General features: G+C 37.5%; 1 protein-coding gene across 1 annotated transcript in view; it reads right to left on the bottom strand.

Annotated features, from left to right (window-relative positions):
• Window positions 1-649: 649 nt before the first annotated feature.
• stab2 (stabilin 2) overlaps window positions 650-18,788 on the bottom strand; it is a 35,332-nt gene continuing 17,193 nt past the window's right edge. The window contains exons 36-65 of the mRNA XM_079816419.1: window positions 18,181-18,376; window positions 17,997-18,092; window positions 17,859-17,904; window positions 14,523-14,602; window positions 13,473-13,598; window positions 13,229-13,302; window positions 12,492-12,563; window positions 12,082-12,201; window positions 11,796-11,876; window positions 9,765-9,917; window positions 9,555-9,695; window positions 9,380-9,436; window positions 9,037-9,213; window positions 8,810-8,899; window positions 8,569-8,715; window positions 7,775-7,834; window positions 6,916-7,039; window positions 6,607-6,756; window positions 6,406-6,510; window positions 6,194-6,301; window positions 5,924-6,117; window positions 5,695-5,836; window positions 4,977-5,110; window positions 4,710-4,875; window positions 4,514-4,620; window positions 4,175-4,291; window positions 2,458-2,607; window positions 2,122-2,367; window positions 1,749-1,859; window positions 650-1,298 (exon numbers count right to left, since the gene is read on the bottom strand). Of these exons, the coding sequence (XP_079672545.1) occupies window positions 1,239-1,298; window positions 1,749-1,859; window positions 2,122-2,367; window positions 2,458-2,607; window positions 4,175-4,291; window positions 4,514-4,620; window positions 4,710-4,875; window positions 4,977-5,110; window positions 5,695-5,836; window positions 5,924-6,117; window positions 6,194-6,301; window positions 6,406-6,510; window positions 6,607-6,756; window positions 6,916-7,039; window positions 7,775-7,834; window positions 8,569-8,715; window positions 8,810-8,899; window positions 9,037-9,213; window positions 9,380-9,436; window positions 9,555-9,695; window positions 9,765-9,917; window positions 11,796-11,876; window positions 12,082-12,201; window positions 12,492-12,563; window positions 13,229-13,302; window positions 13,473-13,598; window positions 14,523-14,602; window positions 17,859-17,904; window positions 17,997-18,092; window positions 18,181-18,376 (3,630 nt within the window). The 3' untranslated portion in view covers window positions 650-1,238. The remainder of the gene's footprint in view (window positions 1,299-1,748; window positions 1,860-2,121; window positions 2,368-2,457; window positions 2,608-4,174; window positions 4,292-4,513; window positions 4,621-4,709; window positions 4,876-4,976; window positions 5,111-5,694; window positions 5,837-5,923; window positions 6,118-6,193; window positions 6,302-6,405; window positions 6,511-6,606; window positions 6,757-6,915; window positions 7,040-7,774; window positions 7,835-8,568; window positions 8,716-8,809; window positions 8,900-9,036; window positions 9,214-9,379; window positions 9,437-9,554; window positions 9,696-9,764; window positions 9,918-11,795; window positions 11,877-12,081; window positions 12,202-12,491; window positions 12,564-13,228; window positions 13,303-13,472; window positions 13,599-14,522; window positions 14,603-17,858; window positions 17,905-17,996; window positions 18,093-18,180; window positions 18,377-18,788) is intronic.

Here is an 18,788-nt window from a genome sequence, read left to right as displayed (position 1 = left end):
TGGGTTAAAGCGAAGCCAGCTTCTGCCATCTAGTGGAGCGGATGATAAACTGCACTTCAGTTTCTAAAGTGAGCCGTGTATATTAGTGCCCAACAGACTCAAAGTTGCTTCAAATGGGCTCATTGATTATATTCCAAAACGACACATACGTTTTCACACTAAAGCAAAATGTGTTAAACGTGTATTAGGCCATACAAATAGGTGATCAGATCGTCAGCTCCCTCTTGTGGTCAATAAGTTTACCATTATCATTAAATGAAACCACAACAAACCCGAGGTGGTCAGTCAGGTGAGAGGACATTGAAGTTTATAAAAATATGATTTTTGCCACGGTCTCGACCAGCAAACATCTTAGTTTCAGTAAATTATACAGCTCGTAAATGATAGGTTAGAAGACAAAGTAAAAGTGTTCAACTCAGTCAAACGCCCAAAGTATAACTTGTTTTGTTTGTTTTTTATCCCTTTAAGCATTTTGAGAAAGAGAAGAGAGTGAAAAAGAGAGAGGGGACACTGTCATAAAAGGAAAGGTAAAAACACCATTTGCACATCATGCATTGACCAGGGTTTCAACAGACAATCTTTACACAGAATTTACTCTTACCTTTATCCAAGGTTTCTGGTTCAAATTCCAAAAGGCAATGATTTTTTTAGATTTTTATTATTGTAATATGCATTTTCTTTAAGTGTAGCCTACAACCTATATGAAGAGTGCAAACTGAACAAACTTTTCACATAGGCAAAGCATGCGTTCTTCACATTTTACTTAACAGAAAATGATTTCCAGGCGCATGTACTTTAAGGTACTTTGGATAATTAAGCATGTGTCAAATGTATCAAAGACTGTAACCCCAAAAGACGTATGCAAATAGCAAATAGACAGAACACAGAACCTTCACACTTTTTGTTTTATTTCCCAAATATTCTTCCCTCCTCCCCAGGTTTTTTTTTTTTCTTTTCTTCACATTGTGTGTTGGACATTATTAATGCCTGTAGGACAACAGAATTTAGAGACTGCTGGTAAACAAGTTCAAAACATTTACACATTTAATTACTTTCATCCAAAACATAAACATGCATATACAGCCTCAGTAGATTCAGATTGATTTCTCAGTCTACGTTAGCATTCGCCTGTCCTTCACAGTGTCCTCTCGTGTTCTCAGAGAACGGCACCAGAATGTCTGACTGCTTTGTTGCTGGAGATTTAAATAATTACATAGCATAGGCTTGATTTTGTGATTTCAGCTGTGCTGAGGAAGGTCATAGGATCCACTGGAAATCACTTGATGCTTGTCTTCACCCTTTTACAAAAGACAAAACAGATCTATTTTAATGAACATCACACGTGAACACATTTATTTAAGGAGAGATTATAGTCTTGTAAGACATGATACAAATCCCCAGCATTTAACCAACCATAAACTTATAGCCAGCTATCGATTTTTTGGTTCCCAAAATGTTCAGAGAACATTAGTTTCAACCTTAAAATAACCACTAGAGAACATTATGTATAGGTTTCCTTTAGAAAAAACACAAATATTAAACCTAAAAATAACCATTCTAGAATGTTCTGTATAGATCATTAAAAAATAAATCATCAAAATAAAACCTAGGAAAATTACAACAACAACAAAAAACCCTACAGAGAATGTTTCCAGAACATGCTTATATTGTCCCCAAAAACACGTGAACCATATGGGAACGTTAGGGGAAGGTTCTGTGTTTGCTGGGTAAAAATCTGCTTTACTTACGTTTGAATCACTGACCGGTGGAGTTTGTTCTTTTGTGGCTTTTGAGTCATATACAGGATTACTGATGTTTGGACTGGATTCTGATGGGTTCACATCTTCCCCTTCATCCTCCTAACATTACAATAATTCAAATAATTATATATAAACACACCACATATAGACAAAAAGGAATAGGGCTCTCAATCAATTAAAATATTTAATCGCAATCAATCTAATACACAAAATCATTTGTGTGGATGGTGTGCAGTAGAATAATTTTGTTGAACCTTCCGATTTATAAATACATTATTGATAAATAATAAACGGTTTTATTCATAAATAGTGAACTTTGACAGCCCTAAAAATATATAAATGTGAACACAAACAAGATCACCTTAAAGTAGTGGAACTGGAATGGCTTTGTTTTATGTGTGTAGAAATTGTATCCCACAAATCCAGTTGCTACAATGAGGATGATGAGCCCCAGGATGCCAATGCCCATCCCAGCCTTATGAGCCGGGTGGATGGATGGAGGTGGAGGGGGAGGTGCTTTTAATGGGCCCTGGAGAACATGGATGACCCCATTGGATGCAAATATGTCTGAGTCTATGACATAACGGTCATTGATGTATCCAGAGGTCTAAAGAAGACAAGAGAGTGACGACAAGCAGATCAAAAAGAGTTTGTCCGTATAACTCAAAATAAGTAATGAAGTAACTTATATCCTCACCATTACTTGAGGGTTCTGGAGATCCGGGATGCTGGTGATGGTCAGGCTTTGTCCCAGTCGTGTTCGGACATGAGTGATGTTAACAAGTGCCTGCAGATCCCAAGCCCTCCCATCTAGTAGATGGTGCTCTATGTCTCTACCACTCAAAGTCTGTTGAACACATAAAGGACATTAACCAAGAGCGTCCACTGAAAATTTTAGAGTTGACATTTTTACATTTACATTACATTTTTTGTACAAAGTAAAAAAATTTTAGTGCTGTCAAAATTAATGTGTTAACCTTACAATATTTCTGTCATGACTATCACTGACATTCATGAATTACCTCGTAGCAGATCTATACAGGTGGAGCTGGGGAAGGGGAAGGGTTTTTTGAAAGTGTGCTGCTACTGCTACAGCAAATGCTGACCAAGTATTTGAAGGTTGAGCAGCAAGCTCATTGGCTACTGATACAGCAGGAACCAATCAGCTGTGCTTTATAGAGAATGATGCGATTGCAAGCAGATCAAATTAAGGACCTATCAGCCTGTGCTGTTTCATGACAGAACTTGAACAAAAAAAAAGTTGAATGCAATATTTTTTTAATATACTGCTTTGGGACGGTATTTATTGTGAAAAATGCTTTACAAACAAATAGGGCTGGGCAAAAAATAGTTTTCGATGAATCGTTTTTAAAAATATGGTTGTTTCAAAATCGATTCTCAAAGGCCACAAAACGATTTTTTCCATATTTTTTTCCGCAAACATTGAACATAAGATTAAAATAAATCTAATTACTAGTCTTCTCCACTAGATGTCACCCTCTTATTTGCCTCTCGTGTATGAAAAGTAACTGTACACATGACGGGCGGCAAAATCGCAAGTAAAGCTTGTCGTGTACTGAAAATTGCTGAAAATCATCCAATATCCTTTTTATGTTTTAGAATAAATATATCAAAAATATAAACAAAATTGTATAAAATACTTATCAGATAAATTTTTCTGAATAAAGTTGCATCAATATCGTATTGTATTTAACATAATTGGATGCATTTGAAATATGGGTTCTGTTTTAAATATACCCAAGTGTACCAAAAATAAAACGTTTAATACACAGGTTTGTGGCTCCTAATTTCTTTTTAATTACCCAATTGTAAACTTGCATGTTCACTGCTCTTTTTTATATATATATATAGTATTTGTATTAAATCTATATGCATTGAGTCGAATCGATTTGAGAGCTTGCGAATCGAAATCGAATTGAATTGGAACATCTGAATCGATACCCAGCCCTACAAACAAATCTGAATTAATTTGAAAACTTTCTTTTTATATGTACACAATCTTCAAGTAAATTTTTTTTATACAGAAATTAAGACTTTTATTGTATTCATTCAAAGTTCAAACATATTAAAAAACCTTACCAAGTACTATGTGTCTAAAGTTACTCTTATTGGTGATAGAAAGAAGATATGTTATAAACTTAATACAAATCAAATATTTTAAAAGATAATATTTTAATAAATTGCTTTGTCTTTAATTAGTGACAGCATAAAAGCCAATTATTTAATTTTGACAATATTAAGCTAAAAGAGTTTTTAAAATCTGTCCACTGTAGTGCAAGCCATGCATCAATGGAGATGTTAATGTGAGAATATAAGTGAAATAACATTTCACTTTGAATTTACAACAAATGGCAACAAAAAGTAAAAGTATAAAAGGTGGATGTGGGAGTCACCTGGTTGGTATAGAGGCCATCGTTATCAGGAACAAACAGAGTGGACTGGATAGTTATATTGCTTAGGCGATTCACAAACTCTTTTCCTGATGCAGAAGTTGAATAATTCAAGATTTGCTGAAAAGACAGAGAAGTCAGGTATCGACATCATAGGAGATTTGCCATGCCCATAAATAAATAATTTCTATGCTTTAAGATAAAAAGCATTTTAAACCCTAGAGAATGCCTTGGCCCATCGACTTCCTTTGAAAGTCCATTACAGCACAGTTTTTGTTTATTTTTACATACTGAGGGCAGGACAAAATGATTAATTCTGTCAATAGCTGAAGCTCTACTCACAGACAGGAAGTTAGACAGGGTTGGTCTGGCTGAGAGAACCTGCAGCAAGTTTCCTGTACAGGAGTATCCGTCACCAATGTAGCCAGTTTTACACTCACACTTCACATCTGAAACAGACACAATCCGTCTAAACCCAAACTAGGCCATACCTGTATACTGATAGAAGAGCTTCACATATATACCAGAGGACTTTTACCTTTCACTCTATAGCAGAACGTGTCCCACATCTCCGTCAGGTTATTGCGAATGCCATAGTCCACAATACCCACATGTCCAAAACCACATTTTGGGTTAGAGAAGCTCATGGGATACGCTACCCTCGCTTTGTCAAGCCAGCCTGCTGCGCACAAGTTATAACCTGCCTGCAGGACAAACATAAGAGAAAAGACACACAATAACATTCAGACAATGATCCCTAATGGTACAGCAGCCTAAAATGATTGTGTTACTTTAAGAGCGGCACCTGCTGGGCATACGACAGCTGTGTGTAGGTAGCGATAGTTCCTCCTTCCTCCTTGCAGGCCTCCTGCGCCATTGTGTAGTTGAGTTTGTATATTCCCTTTGAGGAACGATAATGGAAAACTCCTAATGTTTTATCTAAAAGAATGGGAAAAAATCATTAACTTTGTTTCAAAACCTAGTGAGCTGCCAAGGCATCCTCGTCATGGCATGCCGTGGTTAATGTAATGGGAACCTGGACCCCCAGGACATGCTGGAGAACAGGATAATAGTTAGATAGTTTTTCAACTGGCAAAATAGCTTTTTTTTAAATACAGTGGCTAGAAAAAGTCTACACACCCAGGCTACTCCACAAACATAAGATACTTTGTTTAGGCTAATTTCTAAGAAATCACTGCATATTATTTGTCGAGGTCACAATGGATTGCAAAAAGCTCAATGAGAAAAAAAAATTCAATGTGGTAAACAAGTCGAGAGAAATGTGTATTATAAATATTTCATTCAGTACTGAAAAGGCATTTATTAAAAATTAATTAGTGTTACTAAATCAGCTTATTAGAATGATTTCTGAAGGATCACGTGACACTGAAAACCGGAGTAATGATACTGAAAATAAAGCTTTGCCATCACATGAATAAATTACTTTTTACAAATATATTAAAATAGATTTTTTTAAATATAAAAAATAGAAGTTGTTAATAGTGCATATGAAGACCACATACCCTCATAGTGCATGTCCGTGCACTGAGCATTTGAATTGCACTGTCCATTATCTTGTAGACAACGACTGACTGGCAACAGTTTTGCTTGGCAATCAATCCCATCTCCAATGTAGTTGTCTTTACACTCACATTTCCTCTTGCCCTGGTGACCAACACACATTATGGATGTGTAAACCCCCATATAAAGACCATATTCAGTTTAAATAATGAAAGAGAAAGTTCTGCTTACAGCTCCGATCATGGTGCAGATAGCGTGCTCGTGACACCCGCCATTTTCACCATCCGCACAGGGATCGACGGGTGTGCACACAAACCCATCGCCGGAGTAAGCTTTGACACACGTGCAGCTGACCTTCTCCCCCTTCTGACTGCACTTAGCATACTTAGAACAGCCGCCGTTCCAGTACTTGCACATATTGGCCACTGCAGAAGAGATAGAGGTGAGTGGACGACTTCTACTCTTGTTTTTGTATCGCTATTGAAATCTTCATGTATGTACCTGTACAGGTGATGCCATCTCCTTCATAGAAGGGTTTACAGACACAGGTATTATTCTCCATGCAGACGCCCTTCGCATGGCAAGCCGGATTGCAAACAGGACCATCAGCTGAAATATCAGAAATACATGCAGTGAACTGGACTTGCAATGCTTGTCTTTCTCTGGTCTGTTATATAACCCAAAAACAAAAAGAGTAATGAGAAGGTCTATACCTAATTTGTTCTCACATTGTGGACCAGTCCAGCCCTCTTCACAAAAACACGAACCGGTACCTTTAGGACCCTCATCACATGACCCATGTTCTGTGCAGTTGCAGGCTTAGGAAGAGAGGAAATAGACCAACTATATATTCATGCATATGTATGACGGAGTAATTCGTTCACAATACATATCATTGTTTTGAAAAAGCTTACCTTTGCAATCAGGTCCAAAATGGCCATCCACACACAGTTCACAGGCTACACCTGTAAATCCAGCATCGCAAGTGCAGGTGCCATTGCCTAAATGGTCCTCGTCACACTTGCCATGGTTACTGCAAGGGGATCCTGGACCCCCAGGACATGCTGGAGAACAGGATGATGTACTTCAATTGGCAAAATAAATACAGTGGCTAGAAAACTCTACAAACCTAGTTAAAATTAGGTTTTTGAGATGTAAAATCTGCATTTATCATTAGTTTGAACTGGGATTTACTGAGAATAGTACAGCAAGACACTACTTACCAAGACAGTCCCTGCCGTAGAACCCTGAGCAGCACTTGGGCTTCCATGTGACTATTGTACATGTTGACTGACATCCTGGATACCCATTAGAATATGATTCTAAAAGGACACACTTTTGTTCTTCCTAGATTGAAAGCACAATTGAATTGGATTATTCCTGTGATGGCAAAGCTTACTTTTCAGCATTATTATTCTAGTTTTCAGTGTCACATGATCCTTCAGAAATCATTCTAATATGCTGATTTGCTGCTCAAGAATCATTTAATATTATTATCACGTCATGTACAGAAAGTTGTGCTTCTTTATATTTTTGTGGGATTTTCTTGTGGTAATGCATTTTTTCAGGATTCTTTGATGACTAGAAAGTTAAAAATAACATCATTTATTTGAAAGCAGAAATCTTTTGTAACATTATAAATATATTTACTGTCACTTTTGGACAATTTAATGCATCCTTTGCTGAATATAAGTGTTGTTTCTTGCTGACGGTCTGACCCCAAACTTTTAACTGGTAGTGTTTATCCGTTTAAAATTTGCAGTATTATGAGACACAAATATTGATCATCCCTGCCCCAGTCATGCCAATAGTAGCAAATCATGGTTCATAGTTGTGACAAAACTAAGGCTATTGGCTATTTAAAAACAAGGGATTAACTCTTCATTATGTCCTGCTCTAACTTCCTAAATAGGAAATATATCAATGGAGGGGAAAAATGCTATTTTATACTATTTTAGTAGAGTTTTACAATAAATCCATGACATCTAATAAAAGCTGACTGGATAGAGTCAAACATATTCTTCATATTCTTTCCATACTATAATATTTTAAGGTTTAGCTTCAGATAAAGATGAAAATTACCTTTAACTTGCCTCCAAGCGGGCAATCCGGAGTAGTGCGACCACAATACCTGCAAGCCAACTATTACAACAACAAAAAAAAGAAGAATGGTAGATTGATTCGATCTGATCACTTTAGCGTTGATGCAAATTGCACAAGTACATACTATGCAAATCATACAATGCACTACAATGGCTGAATTTAAGTCCATTTTTTTATGCTCTCACTAACTTCTCTATCTTGATCACTGCCCACTATTGGCAGAACTCTTGCAATGTGCTTAAATGCCTTGATCGCTTGGAATCCGATATGGAGCTTAGTTTTTTTCCTTTTGAGTTTTTTTATGCACCATTCTATAGGCCTGTATGAATGCTTGGGCTGTTGGAGAAAATATAAAAAATTACACAAATGAAAATGATAACAATACAATAAACTATAACTGTATAAATAAAAGTCAGCTTAAGGTTGGGGTTTTAGTTAAATGTCAAAATAACTCCAATATCATACACTAGAGTTGTGTGGGGTGGGGGAAAATATAGCGCAATCTAACATTACAATTGTGTTGCATTGTGTATGGTCTTTGGATGCCTTGGAAGTGTACATTTTGAGTTGCCTTGCTCAAAATCGAGGGTCTGTCCAAATAAACTTCCCTTCCCATTTGACGAAGTTCAATGCACTTCAAAATGGTGGCGGGGATTCCCTCAAGGGGAAGTGCTAAGGGTAGTTTGCAAGTGTATGTCTAAAAGTGGAGTTAAACGCAGCCAATGTTGTTCGAAGTAAAAAGGGAAAATTATTTGAACTTTGTTAGGACTCACAGTGAAATCAATGGTGTGCTTATAATCACAGCGCCCCCCAAGGCTTGGAGGATTCAGCAGACAGTCAATGCCATAAATCATGCCTCCATTGAAATTAAGGTTTCTCTTTACAATCCGACAGCTTTTGTGGTTCACATAAAGCTCCCCCTGAAAGATAAATGTGCATAACACAATGCATGGTTAATTAAAAAATAAATCAAATAAATATGTGATTTGTGTAATAGATATAAAAAGTACTCACTATATGCTCTTCCCCCATGCAGGCCACTGACAGATCTGAGCCCTGTTGAGTTTTTAAAGAGCTGGCATGGATGAGCGCTGAAGGCAGGAGCTAGCGGACACACAATACATTGAAATACATTTAAATGATGCATTAGGGAGTCAACACTGAATTTCATGTCATGCTGAATTAGTCTTATACCGCCATGCCCTTGCCAAAAAAATTAAATACACTGGATAGAGACCAACCTTGGTGTCACTCAGGATGTGGTATTTAAGATACTCAGCAAGCTGATCACGGTTATGCATCGCATACAGGAAGTCTTTCTGCTCTTGGGCCAGGGCAGCCATTGCCGTGTCCGTGGGCATGAACAGGGTGACAGGCTGATGAAGTGGGTCCATCACCAACTTCAACGTATCTGTGTCCTTTAATCAAACAAGGTAATATAAATTTGGGTGGATTTCAATAGAAAATAGAGGGTTCTTGTAAAAAAAAATAACTATTCATTTAATGTAATATTCCAACAAAGGCATAAGAAGAATAAGAACTTTTGTGTGGAAAGGATTTTAGAAGAAAATTTGCTTATTTTACCTCCAGAAGTTTGTAGAAGGTCTTGAAGCCATTGATATTGGCCACTTCTGAGAGGTTGCGCTTTCGGAAAAAAGGAAAATGACAATAAAAATCTATCAGTGTTATTTCGTAATTACATGGCATGAATCATAAAATAAATGATGAATATTGTCAGAGTTATTCTGTGGGGACATACCGGTGTGCTGTCTTGTTCCCTTTTTTTCAGAATCTGGAAACCGGGAGGCAGTAGGACAGTGTCGATCTCATGGAAAATCCCATTGCTACTTTCCAGATCACTGTACACCACCTTGGCTTTGTTATTGATGTATATAGTATCCTGGAAACAAATGATGAGTTAAATACATATCTTACACAGTCATGCATCAGTGTGCATCAGGTACTGTACCTCTGAATACGTAACGGTGAGGATGTCACCAGTAAGTGTGGTCAGGTTACGAGGCTGCATGAGATCATCTGGCAGAAGGGCACGGCAGGCCACTATGTGGTAGCTCAGGATGTGGGCGTTTTTAGAATGTTTCCACTTTATAATGTCCTTCAACTAAATATAAAAGCAGGAGTATTCAGTAACATTTAAGAAACCCACAATCACAATATCCTCTTACTTATTAAGAGGCAGATATCATGTAGAGTAGATCAAAGACCATTTAGATTAATCACATTTTCAGGTCATATTTTAGTTTAAATACTGAAGAATACTTAAGAGCACTGGAACATTGTTTTTAAATGAAAGCTAGCCATATTTCCCTTTTCTATTCACGAATTTGGCTCATATTCTTTGGAGGCTTTGTTTTCATTAAACTTCAATCACATGACACTTGATCTTTTAGCCAGTCATGGCACAAGCTGATAGGTCATCTACTTGTAAGCCAATCAGCTTGCATCCTGTGCAAACAAGCTAATAGGCATGTAATTTGTCAGCAAATGAGCTTGCATGCTCCTAATACCACTACCATTTAAATAGCCAGCTTCAAGCATTTGCTGTAAGATGGTGGAGTGCAGTGTTTGAGGACTTTTCTTGCTCATGGACCTGTTCAAGTAAGTGGATTTTTTTCCCCCTCTCCATTTTAAAATGTTAAATTCATCAATGAAGCTCTACTTTTTCTATTATTGTTTAGTAGGAGGTAATTTTTCTTATCTCTTTCAGCTAGCTGTGTGATCTCCTGCATTTGCTAATGGTAATTTTTGGCCTTTTTAGTGTTTCTTACTAGTCAAGTCAGACACATTGGATGTTCTTTCCTTTGTGGATCAAAAGATTGACATGTCTCCGCTTTCCCTTTTCCCCATACATTGGAAGTCACTGGGCTCCAATGATGTTTTGTTTCCAATATTCTTCAAAATATATTTTGCTTTGAAGTCATACAGGTTTGGCGTGACAGTGTGAGTAAATGATTGAAATATTTTTTTTGGTGGGGGTAGTTGAACTATCCCTTTAATTCACTAATTAAAGGGTTAGTTCACCCAAAAATGAAAATTCTGTCATTAATTACTTACCCTCATGCCGTTTGACACCCGTAAGACCTCTGTTCATCTTCAGAACAAAAATTTAAAAAAAATTGTTGTTGAAATCCGATGGCTCAGAAAGGCCTCCATTGGCACAATGCACACTCAAGACCCATAAAAGGTACTAAAGACGTTGTTACAAAGTCCATCTCACTACAGTGGTTCTACAATAACTTTATAAAGCGACGACAAGTTTGTGTGCAAAACCTAAATAGCGACTTGTATAGTGATGCCCGATTTCAAAACACTGCATCATTAAGCTTCTAAGCGTTATGAATCAGCAAGTCGAATCATGATTTGGATCGCGTGTGAGACTTTGGCGATCCAAACCGCTGATTCATAACGCTTCACTGCTTCATGATGCAGTGTTTGAAATCGGTCATCACTATATAAGTTATTTAGTTTTTTTTTTTGCACACAAACTATTCTCGTCGCTTTATAAAGTTATTGTAGAACCACTGTAGTGAGATGGACTTTAGTACCTTTTATGGGTCTTGAGAGTGTACTGTGCATTGTGCCAATGGAGGCCTTTCTGAGCCATCGGATTTCAACTAAAATATCTTAATTAGTGTTCCGAAGATGAACAGGTCTTACGGGTGTCGAACGACATGAGGGTAAGTAATTAATGAGAGAATTTTCATTTTTGGGTGAACTAACCCTTTAAGAACATGTATGCCAGTAAACAGGCGTCCCACATGCCCAATCTCATATCCTTAATTGACTCCATTTATCTTTTGGAGAAGTTGTAACTTTCCTGCCCTGTCAGTGTCTTCAATAGAGTACAACTGTTTGTGCAAATTAAGATAGTCTAAAATTGACTTTGATCAGACCACATTTGAGTAAACAATGCAGAAGTCAGATTTTCAAAGGGTTCACAAACTTTCTTGCCATTGTGTTGCGACCCTCAAAGTCTTACCCCGGATGAGTTGAAAGCATCTGAATTGGGTACAAAGACTGTGTAAGGGCCATAATATCCGAGGACACGAACTTGATTCCTCTGTGAAGAGAAAAATCCTCAGTCAGATCACAATCTCAGAATTTCAGGTTTAAAAACAAGATTGTTATTTACGAAGATTCAGCTTACCACCAGTGCTATGTAAAAGTCCCCAAAATTTCTCTTTTGAATCTCCTAAAAAGAAAGATGCACTGTTAAAGTATTATTTCATTTGTGTGCCCGTTTACATTTTTGCTGTACGTCTAACCTTCAGCAGGGTGCCTTTGCAGGTCTCTCCATCGCCAATAAAGCCAGGCTTACAAGTGCAGTTCCTCTCCAGGGGTCCTGTCATGGTACAGCTAGCATCTCTGTGGCATCCTCCATTTCTCTGACAAAACAAGTACTTGTGATTTTGTGCTATGTTATTCTTGCTATTCTGTGAGTTGATTGCTGCAATGTCAAGTTTGTAATACAGTGATTGTCAACTGGTGGGTTCTGACTCAGAAATGAATGTAGAAGTGGGCCTGTTCTAGTCAAACCATTGGTTTTCTAAACATTTAATAACCAATTATTTAAATCATTTGACATTTAAGGGCAATTGAGGTTTTAGGCTGGGCTGTAAAACCAGTTGAGAACTAATGTAGTCATTTTAATACAATTATCAAAAGAGTGTTCTACCTCATTACAGACGTTGATGGCTATACATTGCTTTCCATTCCCCGAAAAGCCTTGTTTGCAGTGACATGCTGACTGGGAGAGGAAAAACAAACGATGCATTAATTCAACGTTAGTCTAAGGGTAAGTCTTTAAAAATCATGTCCAGGTCACTATTCATTCCAAAATTAAATGTAATGTGGTGTTAATGGTCTTAATTTTCATGTTTAATTTTCTGTAACATTCGTACTAATGCAGACTTTGTCCAGCTCACTTCACTAATGCAATACAGTATTGAAAATGTATTCATACACTATGGTAGTATTAGTAAGGCAATTACTTTAAGCTGAATTAAATCAAACCATTAATTTCACACCTAAACATGAATTCATCATCGATTTTCCCCCATACTTGTGGTTTTTTTTTTTATTCTCCATGGAACACAAGCTATTTACTGTTGACCAAACATTCTTGTGTCCATTGACATTGGCTGATATTTCTCAATCGTGTCATCCACAGAAGAAAATTATGCTGTTTTGGTACAGTGTAAATTTCATATCCGTCTTAAAATAAAACACTTAAACTATTTGTTCAGTATTTGTTGTGCTGCCTTTTTATGCTGATTTAAAATCTTTATATTGTAGTTCTGTTGTCCTTCAGGAGCAGTTTTTTTTTTTCTTCTCTCATGTATTTAAGTGAAATGCGATGTGGACATGGTTTTGGTGAGATTCATTTATAAAATTGTATTGTCTGTATATTACCTTATTAGGACTTGTATGAATGCAGTCAGCATCTGTATGGCATCCTCCATTCCCATCCAGGCATGGGTTGATGGCTTCAGAGACACATTACAAATACAAATTGTTTACCTTTTTTAAATGCACAACAGTACATTAACAATATACATTGTTTCCTGGATGTTTAAACCTGGGCAGTGGTGTTGTGAGGGCCATGTACTACCAGTTGAGTACCTTACCCTACAAATTGAATATTAAACACACTTACAAATGCATACTTTTCCATCGCCTTTATAACCTGGGTGGCACACACATATTCTCCGTCCTGGGACAGTACGCTTGCACGCGGCATGGACCGAGCAACCACCATTTTTCTCTGCACATGCATCCACCGCTTGGGTTGGAGATAACATATATTAAATCACCATTAAAAATCATTGGCTACAAGTTATCTAAATGGTTAGTTCACCCAAAAATGAAAACTAGCTCTTTTTTTTTTTTTTTTTACTCATCCTCAAGCCATCCTAGGTGTATATGACATTGATTTTATTCGTCTGAAAGAATAGTTATCATAATGTCCTGGCTGTTCCAAGCTTTATAATGGGAGTGAATTGAGTCATTTTTGAAGTCCATAACAGTGCATCTATCCATCATATAACTGCTCCACACAGCTCTGGGGGGGTTAATAAAGGCCTTCTGAGGCAAAGTGGTGCGTTTGTGTAAAAAAAAAATCCATATTTAAACCTTTACACACTAAAATAACAAGCTTCCGGCGATCAGCGATGGTGAAAAAGTTAACACTTAACGCATGCGTACTGACGAACACAAGCGCAGAGGATCGAGCAAAACAAAACACCGGTCTTGAATTCGAGTCTAAAACAAGAATTTTTAAAGAGAAATGGTGGAGGATTTTGATATAGCCCTATCCACGAGAGGCATCAAAGCTTGCGATGCGTCGGGTTACGTTTTCATCGTTAGTCAACTTACGTACCGTTGACCGCTGGAAGCTCGTTATTTAAGTCAGTTATAAATATGGATATTTTTCTTACACATGTGCCACTTCACTTCAGAAGGCCTTTATTAACCATCGGAGCCTTGTGGAACCGTTATATGATGGATAGATGCACTTTTATAGACAAATTCCCTGCCATTATAAAGCTTGGATGAGCCAGGACATTTTTAATATAACTGATTTTATTCGTCTGAAAGAAGTGTCATGTACACCTAGGATGGCCTGAGGGTTAGTAAGTCATGGGCTAATTTTCAATTTTGGGTGAACTAACCCTTTAAGTATTTGAAGGGTTTTTGAGACGCTTACCTGTACAATATGTGCCATTGCCCTGAAATCCTGCAGCACAACTACAATAAGATGTGCTGTCCACTACGTTCAGCAAGCAGCTACAATGCACATCAAACACAAGTCAACTCGAAGCTCAACGTAAATGCAATATTTAAAAACCATAGAATGTATGGATGTCACATACATGTGAGGATCATTTCACAAAACCTTAAAAAAAGCAAGTGCTCAACCACCTGTAGATGAGAACAATTAGCAAACGGTGTTAGTCTCTTTTGAAAGAGGTCTGGAAAAACTTTTTAGAACATTTTTTTTTTTTAGACACCCAAGGGGAGTCAACCAAGAAATAGGCTGTTTTATGTACCAATTTGACTAATTTCAAACCACTCCCTCAATTAGAGGGCACACGTTGCTAATTGTATTTATATTATAATTATATTTTGTGAAATGTCTTCACACCACGTCCCGCAAGGGAAAGACTAGAAAGGGATACAACTACAGGCACTGGGCATGCACACATTAATATTGCGTCATTTAATTACTGTATTTGCATTATTGTAAGGGTTGGGGTAGGTGTAGGCGTAAATAAAACAATCTAGTAAGTAGCACATTTATTTATTATTTTATGAGATTTTGCCTCACTTCCTACCATTGCTGTACCCCTTCTAGCCCCAACTCTTCTATTTTTAGTGTATTTCTGAGGCAGAATTACAGCGCCACATACTGGCCTGGCATGTATACTACATCGTTTTGAGCCGGTTTTAGTGCTCTCGTGTGTACGCAGATATTTCTTGAAACGAGGGTAAAAAAAAGATTGCATATGGAAAGCTCTGGCTTCGTGTGGACGGGCCTTAAACAGGGGTGGGGAATGTTGATCCTGGAGCACCACTCTCTTGCAGAGTTCAGCTCCAACCCTAATCAAACACATGAAGCTAATCAAGGGCTGTTTCCGAAATCGCCCCCTATACCCTCATTCACTATTCCCTACATTAGTCCACTGATATAGTCCACTTCGAAAACGAGTGAGTGATTTCGGACACTAAGTCGCCGGAAAGGCAGCCGTTTTTGCAGTTTGTGCTTGCTGTTTGGCAGCTCCAGTAATAATGAAAAGATTTATCCTGAACTCTGCTACGGAAACTAGCATGTAACCTTAATCAAACAATATAATAATAATCTTAAAAAGGATCATTTATACCTGTATGCATGATATTGGGCTGGACCAGTGCGGTTCGGAAGATGGATGGATGATTGATTCAGCTGTGGGCACTATTTGAGGGAACAGCCATTTAGTGGTGTCCGAAACCATAGTGGACGTTATTAAGTGCACTCATACAATCCCACAATGCACCACAATAACGAGTTTGCAACCGATGTATGCTCGACGGCTAGAGAATACCCATAATGCACTGTGAGAGTCGCGCCGTGCATTGAATGAATTCCCGCGTTTCGCCAGGAGATGGCATCGACTCACACACTTTTTAAGACCAATGATATTGGGCCCACTCACTTATCGTCTCTAATTGAGCACGTCTGTTTACATACCCTGATAAACACTGATTAAACGCGTTAGTAGCTTTATTTTCACTTTTCTAATATTTTCTTCATATTCATAGAAAATAAAATCCTTTCCGATCTGATATATGATGGAAAAAAGGATCAGTGCGAGTTTGGCAAAAGGCGAATTCGAACCTCTGATCGATTTGCGTCAAATCTTATCGTCAAGCCTCTTACCCCTACACTATTGCTGCTGATGAAGATTGTGTATTCCGTAGGTGTGTCTTCCTCAACCAGACGTTTAAACAAGCCGATATATTTAAATATATTTTTTGTAAATTGCATCTACTCCAGTAAAATGTTTCTGTTAAAGGACCCACCGACATTTTTTTTGCTTCTGACGCCCATAATATTAATAGTAGCCTACTATAAAGTATGAAATATATAGGCCTACTACAAATATTATTAATTTTTTTTTTAATTAAATGCTTATTAGTTACTTTATTATTCCCCTTTCCAAGTAAGTTCAGTGCCACACAAGTAAAGAGTTATAGGGTTAACTTTAAGCTTGTTGGCTCGTTTTTGGAGTAGTGGAGTAATGGAGAATGAGGGTACATAGGGCGAAACGGACAGCGGTAAGTTCATTCATTCAGTGCGCGACTCTCAGTGCGTTGAGAGTACACCGTCTGGTTGAGTGAGAGAACGTTTCAAACGCATAAGGAGTTGTTTCTCGTTTGCTCTCGAAATGCTCTCGCGGGACTTTGCTGTCATACGCCGATCGGGCATCGAACAAGCATATTCTCCAGCGCGTACATCTAATGTACACTCGTTATTGCGGTGCATGGTGGGATTGAATAAGTGCACTCAAAGACGTCCACTATTGTTTCGGACACCATTAAAAATGGATGTTCACTCAAATAGTGCCCTATTTAAGGGTATAGGGGGCGATTTCGAACACGGCCAAGGTCTTCAGGATTACTAAAGTTACAGGCAGGTGAGTGTTTTTTCAGGGTTGGCGCTAAACTCTGCAAGAGAGTGGCCCTCCAGGATCACCGTTCCCCACCCCTGCTCTAAAAGACAGTGTTTGCCTAAGCAGCTCTTTAAAATGATTTCAGCCACCTTCAAGGCCTTAATCAGACTAGATTAAGGCCTTGAAGGTGCCTGAAACCATTTTAAAAGAAATATTCCTTACATGTATATCTGCAGAGTGAGTATTGTTGTGGGTTTTTTTTTAAAAGGTCACATTTCACCCTAAATTGCACTGACAATTTTTTTTTTTTTGTCACCAAACTTTTGAATGGTAAAGTTAATGCAAAAAATATTTACTCTTAAAAATAGGCATTTATTGTGAAATATTTAAATTTAAAAACTTTATATTTGAATATTTTACAATGTAATTTATTCCTGTGATATCAAAGTAAAAAAAAATTCCAATCATGATCACTTCAGAAATCTAATCTTTCAAATATGCTGATATTTCTTATCACTTTAATATAATTTATTTGAAATGGGAATTGTTTGTAACAGTGTAAAAGTCTTTGCTCTCAATTTTGTGACCATAAGTTATTTTAAATTTAAAAATTTCACAATAATGCCTATTTTTAAGAGTAAATGTTTTGCATTGACTTTATAATCACTTTTTTTCCTCAAATTCTTAGAGAAATGTTTCGTTTTTTTGAGGTGTAATATGACATGTTCTCCATTGATTTCATGAGATTCACCCAAGAATGCTTTGGGGCGGTGGCATTTCGGTGATGCAGATGGTAGTACTTTGATTTAAACTATGGTACAGAATGATTACCATATTCCTACAATTTTAACATTCTGCCTCTTTAGTAGTGGGTATTTTGAAAGCAAACTTACTTGGCACTGCTGTGGCACTTTCCTCCGCACCTATCTGATGTAATAGCTGAAAATGATTTAACATTTTTATTTACAGATTACAATTTGTGTGTGTGTGTGTGTGTGTGTGTGTGTGTGAGAGACAGGTGAGAATCATACCAATGGCACAGTTAATTCCTCTCCAGCCCAGATCACAGGTACAGCTGCCGTCTCCATCCACATTGTCTTTGCAGCGTCCGTTGACACACTTGCAGTCTAAACCGAAAGATATTGCATATTGTATATGAGAACTGTTCACAAAGTATGCAGTATGTGCAAGTATGACTTTTTAAATGTCTGATACCTTGATCACAGTGAATTCCATATTTGCCTGCTTGGCAAGATTCGCATGCAGTGCCATTAAAACCCTGGTTGCACTGACAGACCCCTGTGCCGTTGATCCCGTCTACACACACACCATTGCCAAAGCAGGGCTGGCCTTCTGACCCTGGACACGTCTCACAGTTGATACCATAATACCCCGCACAACACTTTCTTTCCTGCAAATAGAGAGAAACGGTGATATCATTCTGAACTGCAGAAAGCTCCTGTCGCTATTGAATATGGAAGAATAAATGTAAAAAGAGAACGTATAATGTACATACAATGTTGACTTTCTGACAATAACTCCTACAGCCGATGGACATTAATGTCTCTTCCTGATATACTCGACTGTACAAGCATTTTCTCTTTGGCCTCGTCTGAAAATAAACAATGAATAGGAAACATTATTTTTACCCAACCCAATTAGTGCACCACAAAGGGGAATGTGGAAAGATTTCTACCGCTTTGCTAAATCTATAAAACAAGTTATTGAACATTTTCATTTTTTCAATATTTCACATCATAATTACACTTTATAAAATAATTTGATACAATTAAATTCATTTTATTAGAGAAATCCAAATGTGT

The sequence above is a fragment of the Gobio gobio genome (assembly GCF_949357685.1).
Source record: "Gobio gobio genome assembly, chromosome: 5".
Classification (NCBI taxonomy): Eukaryota; Metazoa; Chordata; class Actinopteri; order Cypriniformes; family Gobionidae; genus Gobio; species Gobio gobio.
The sequence above is the reverse complement of the archived record's forward strand: the minus strand, read 5'-3'. Positions and strand labels throughout refer to the sequence as shown.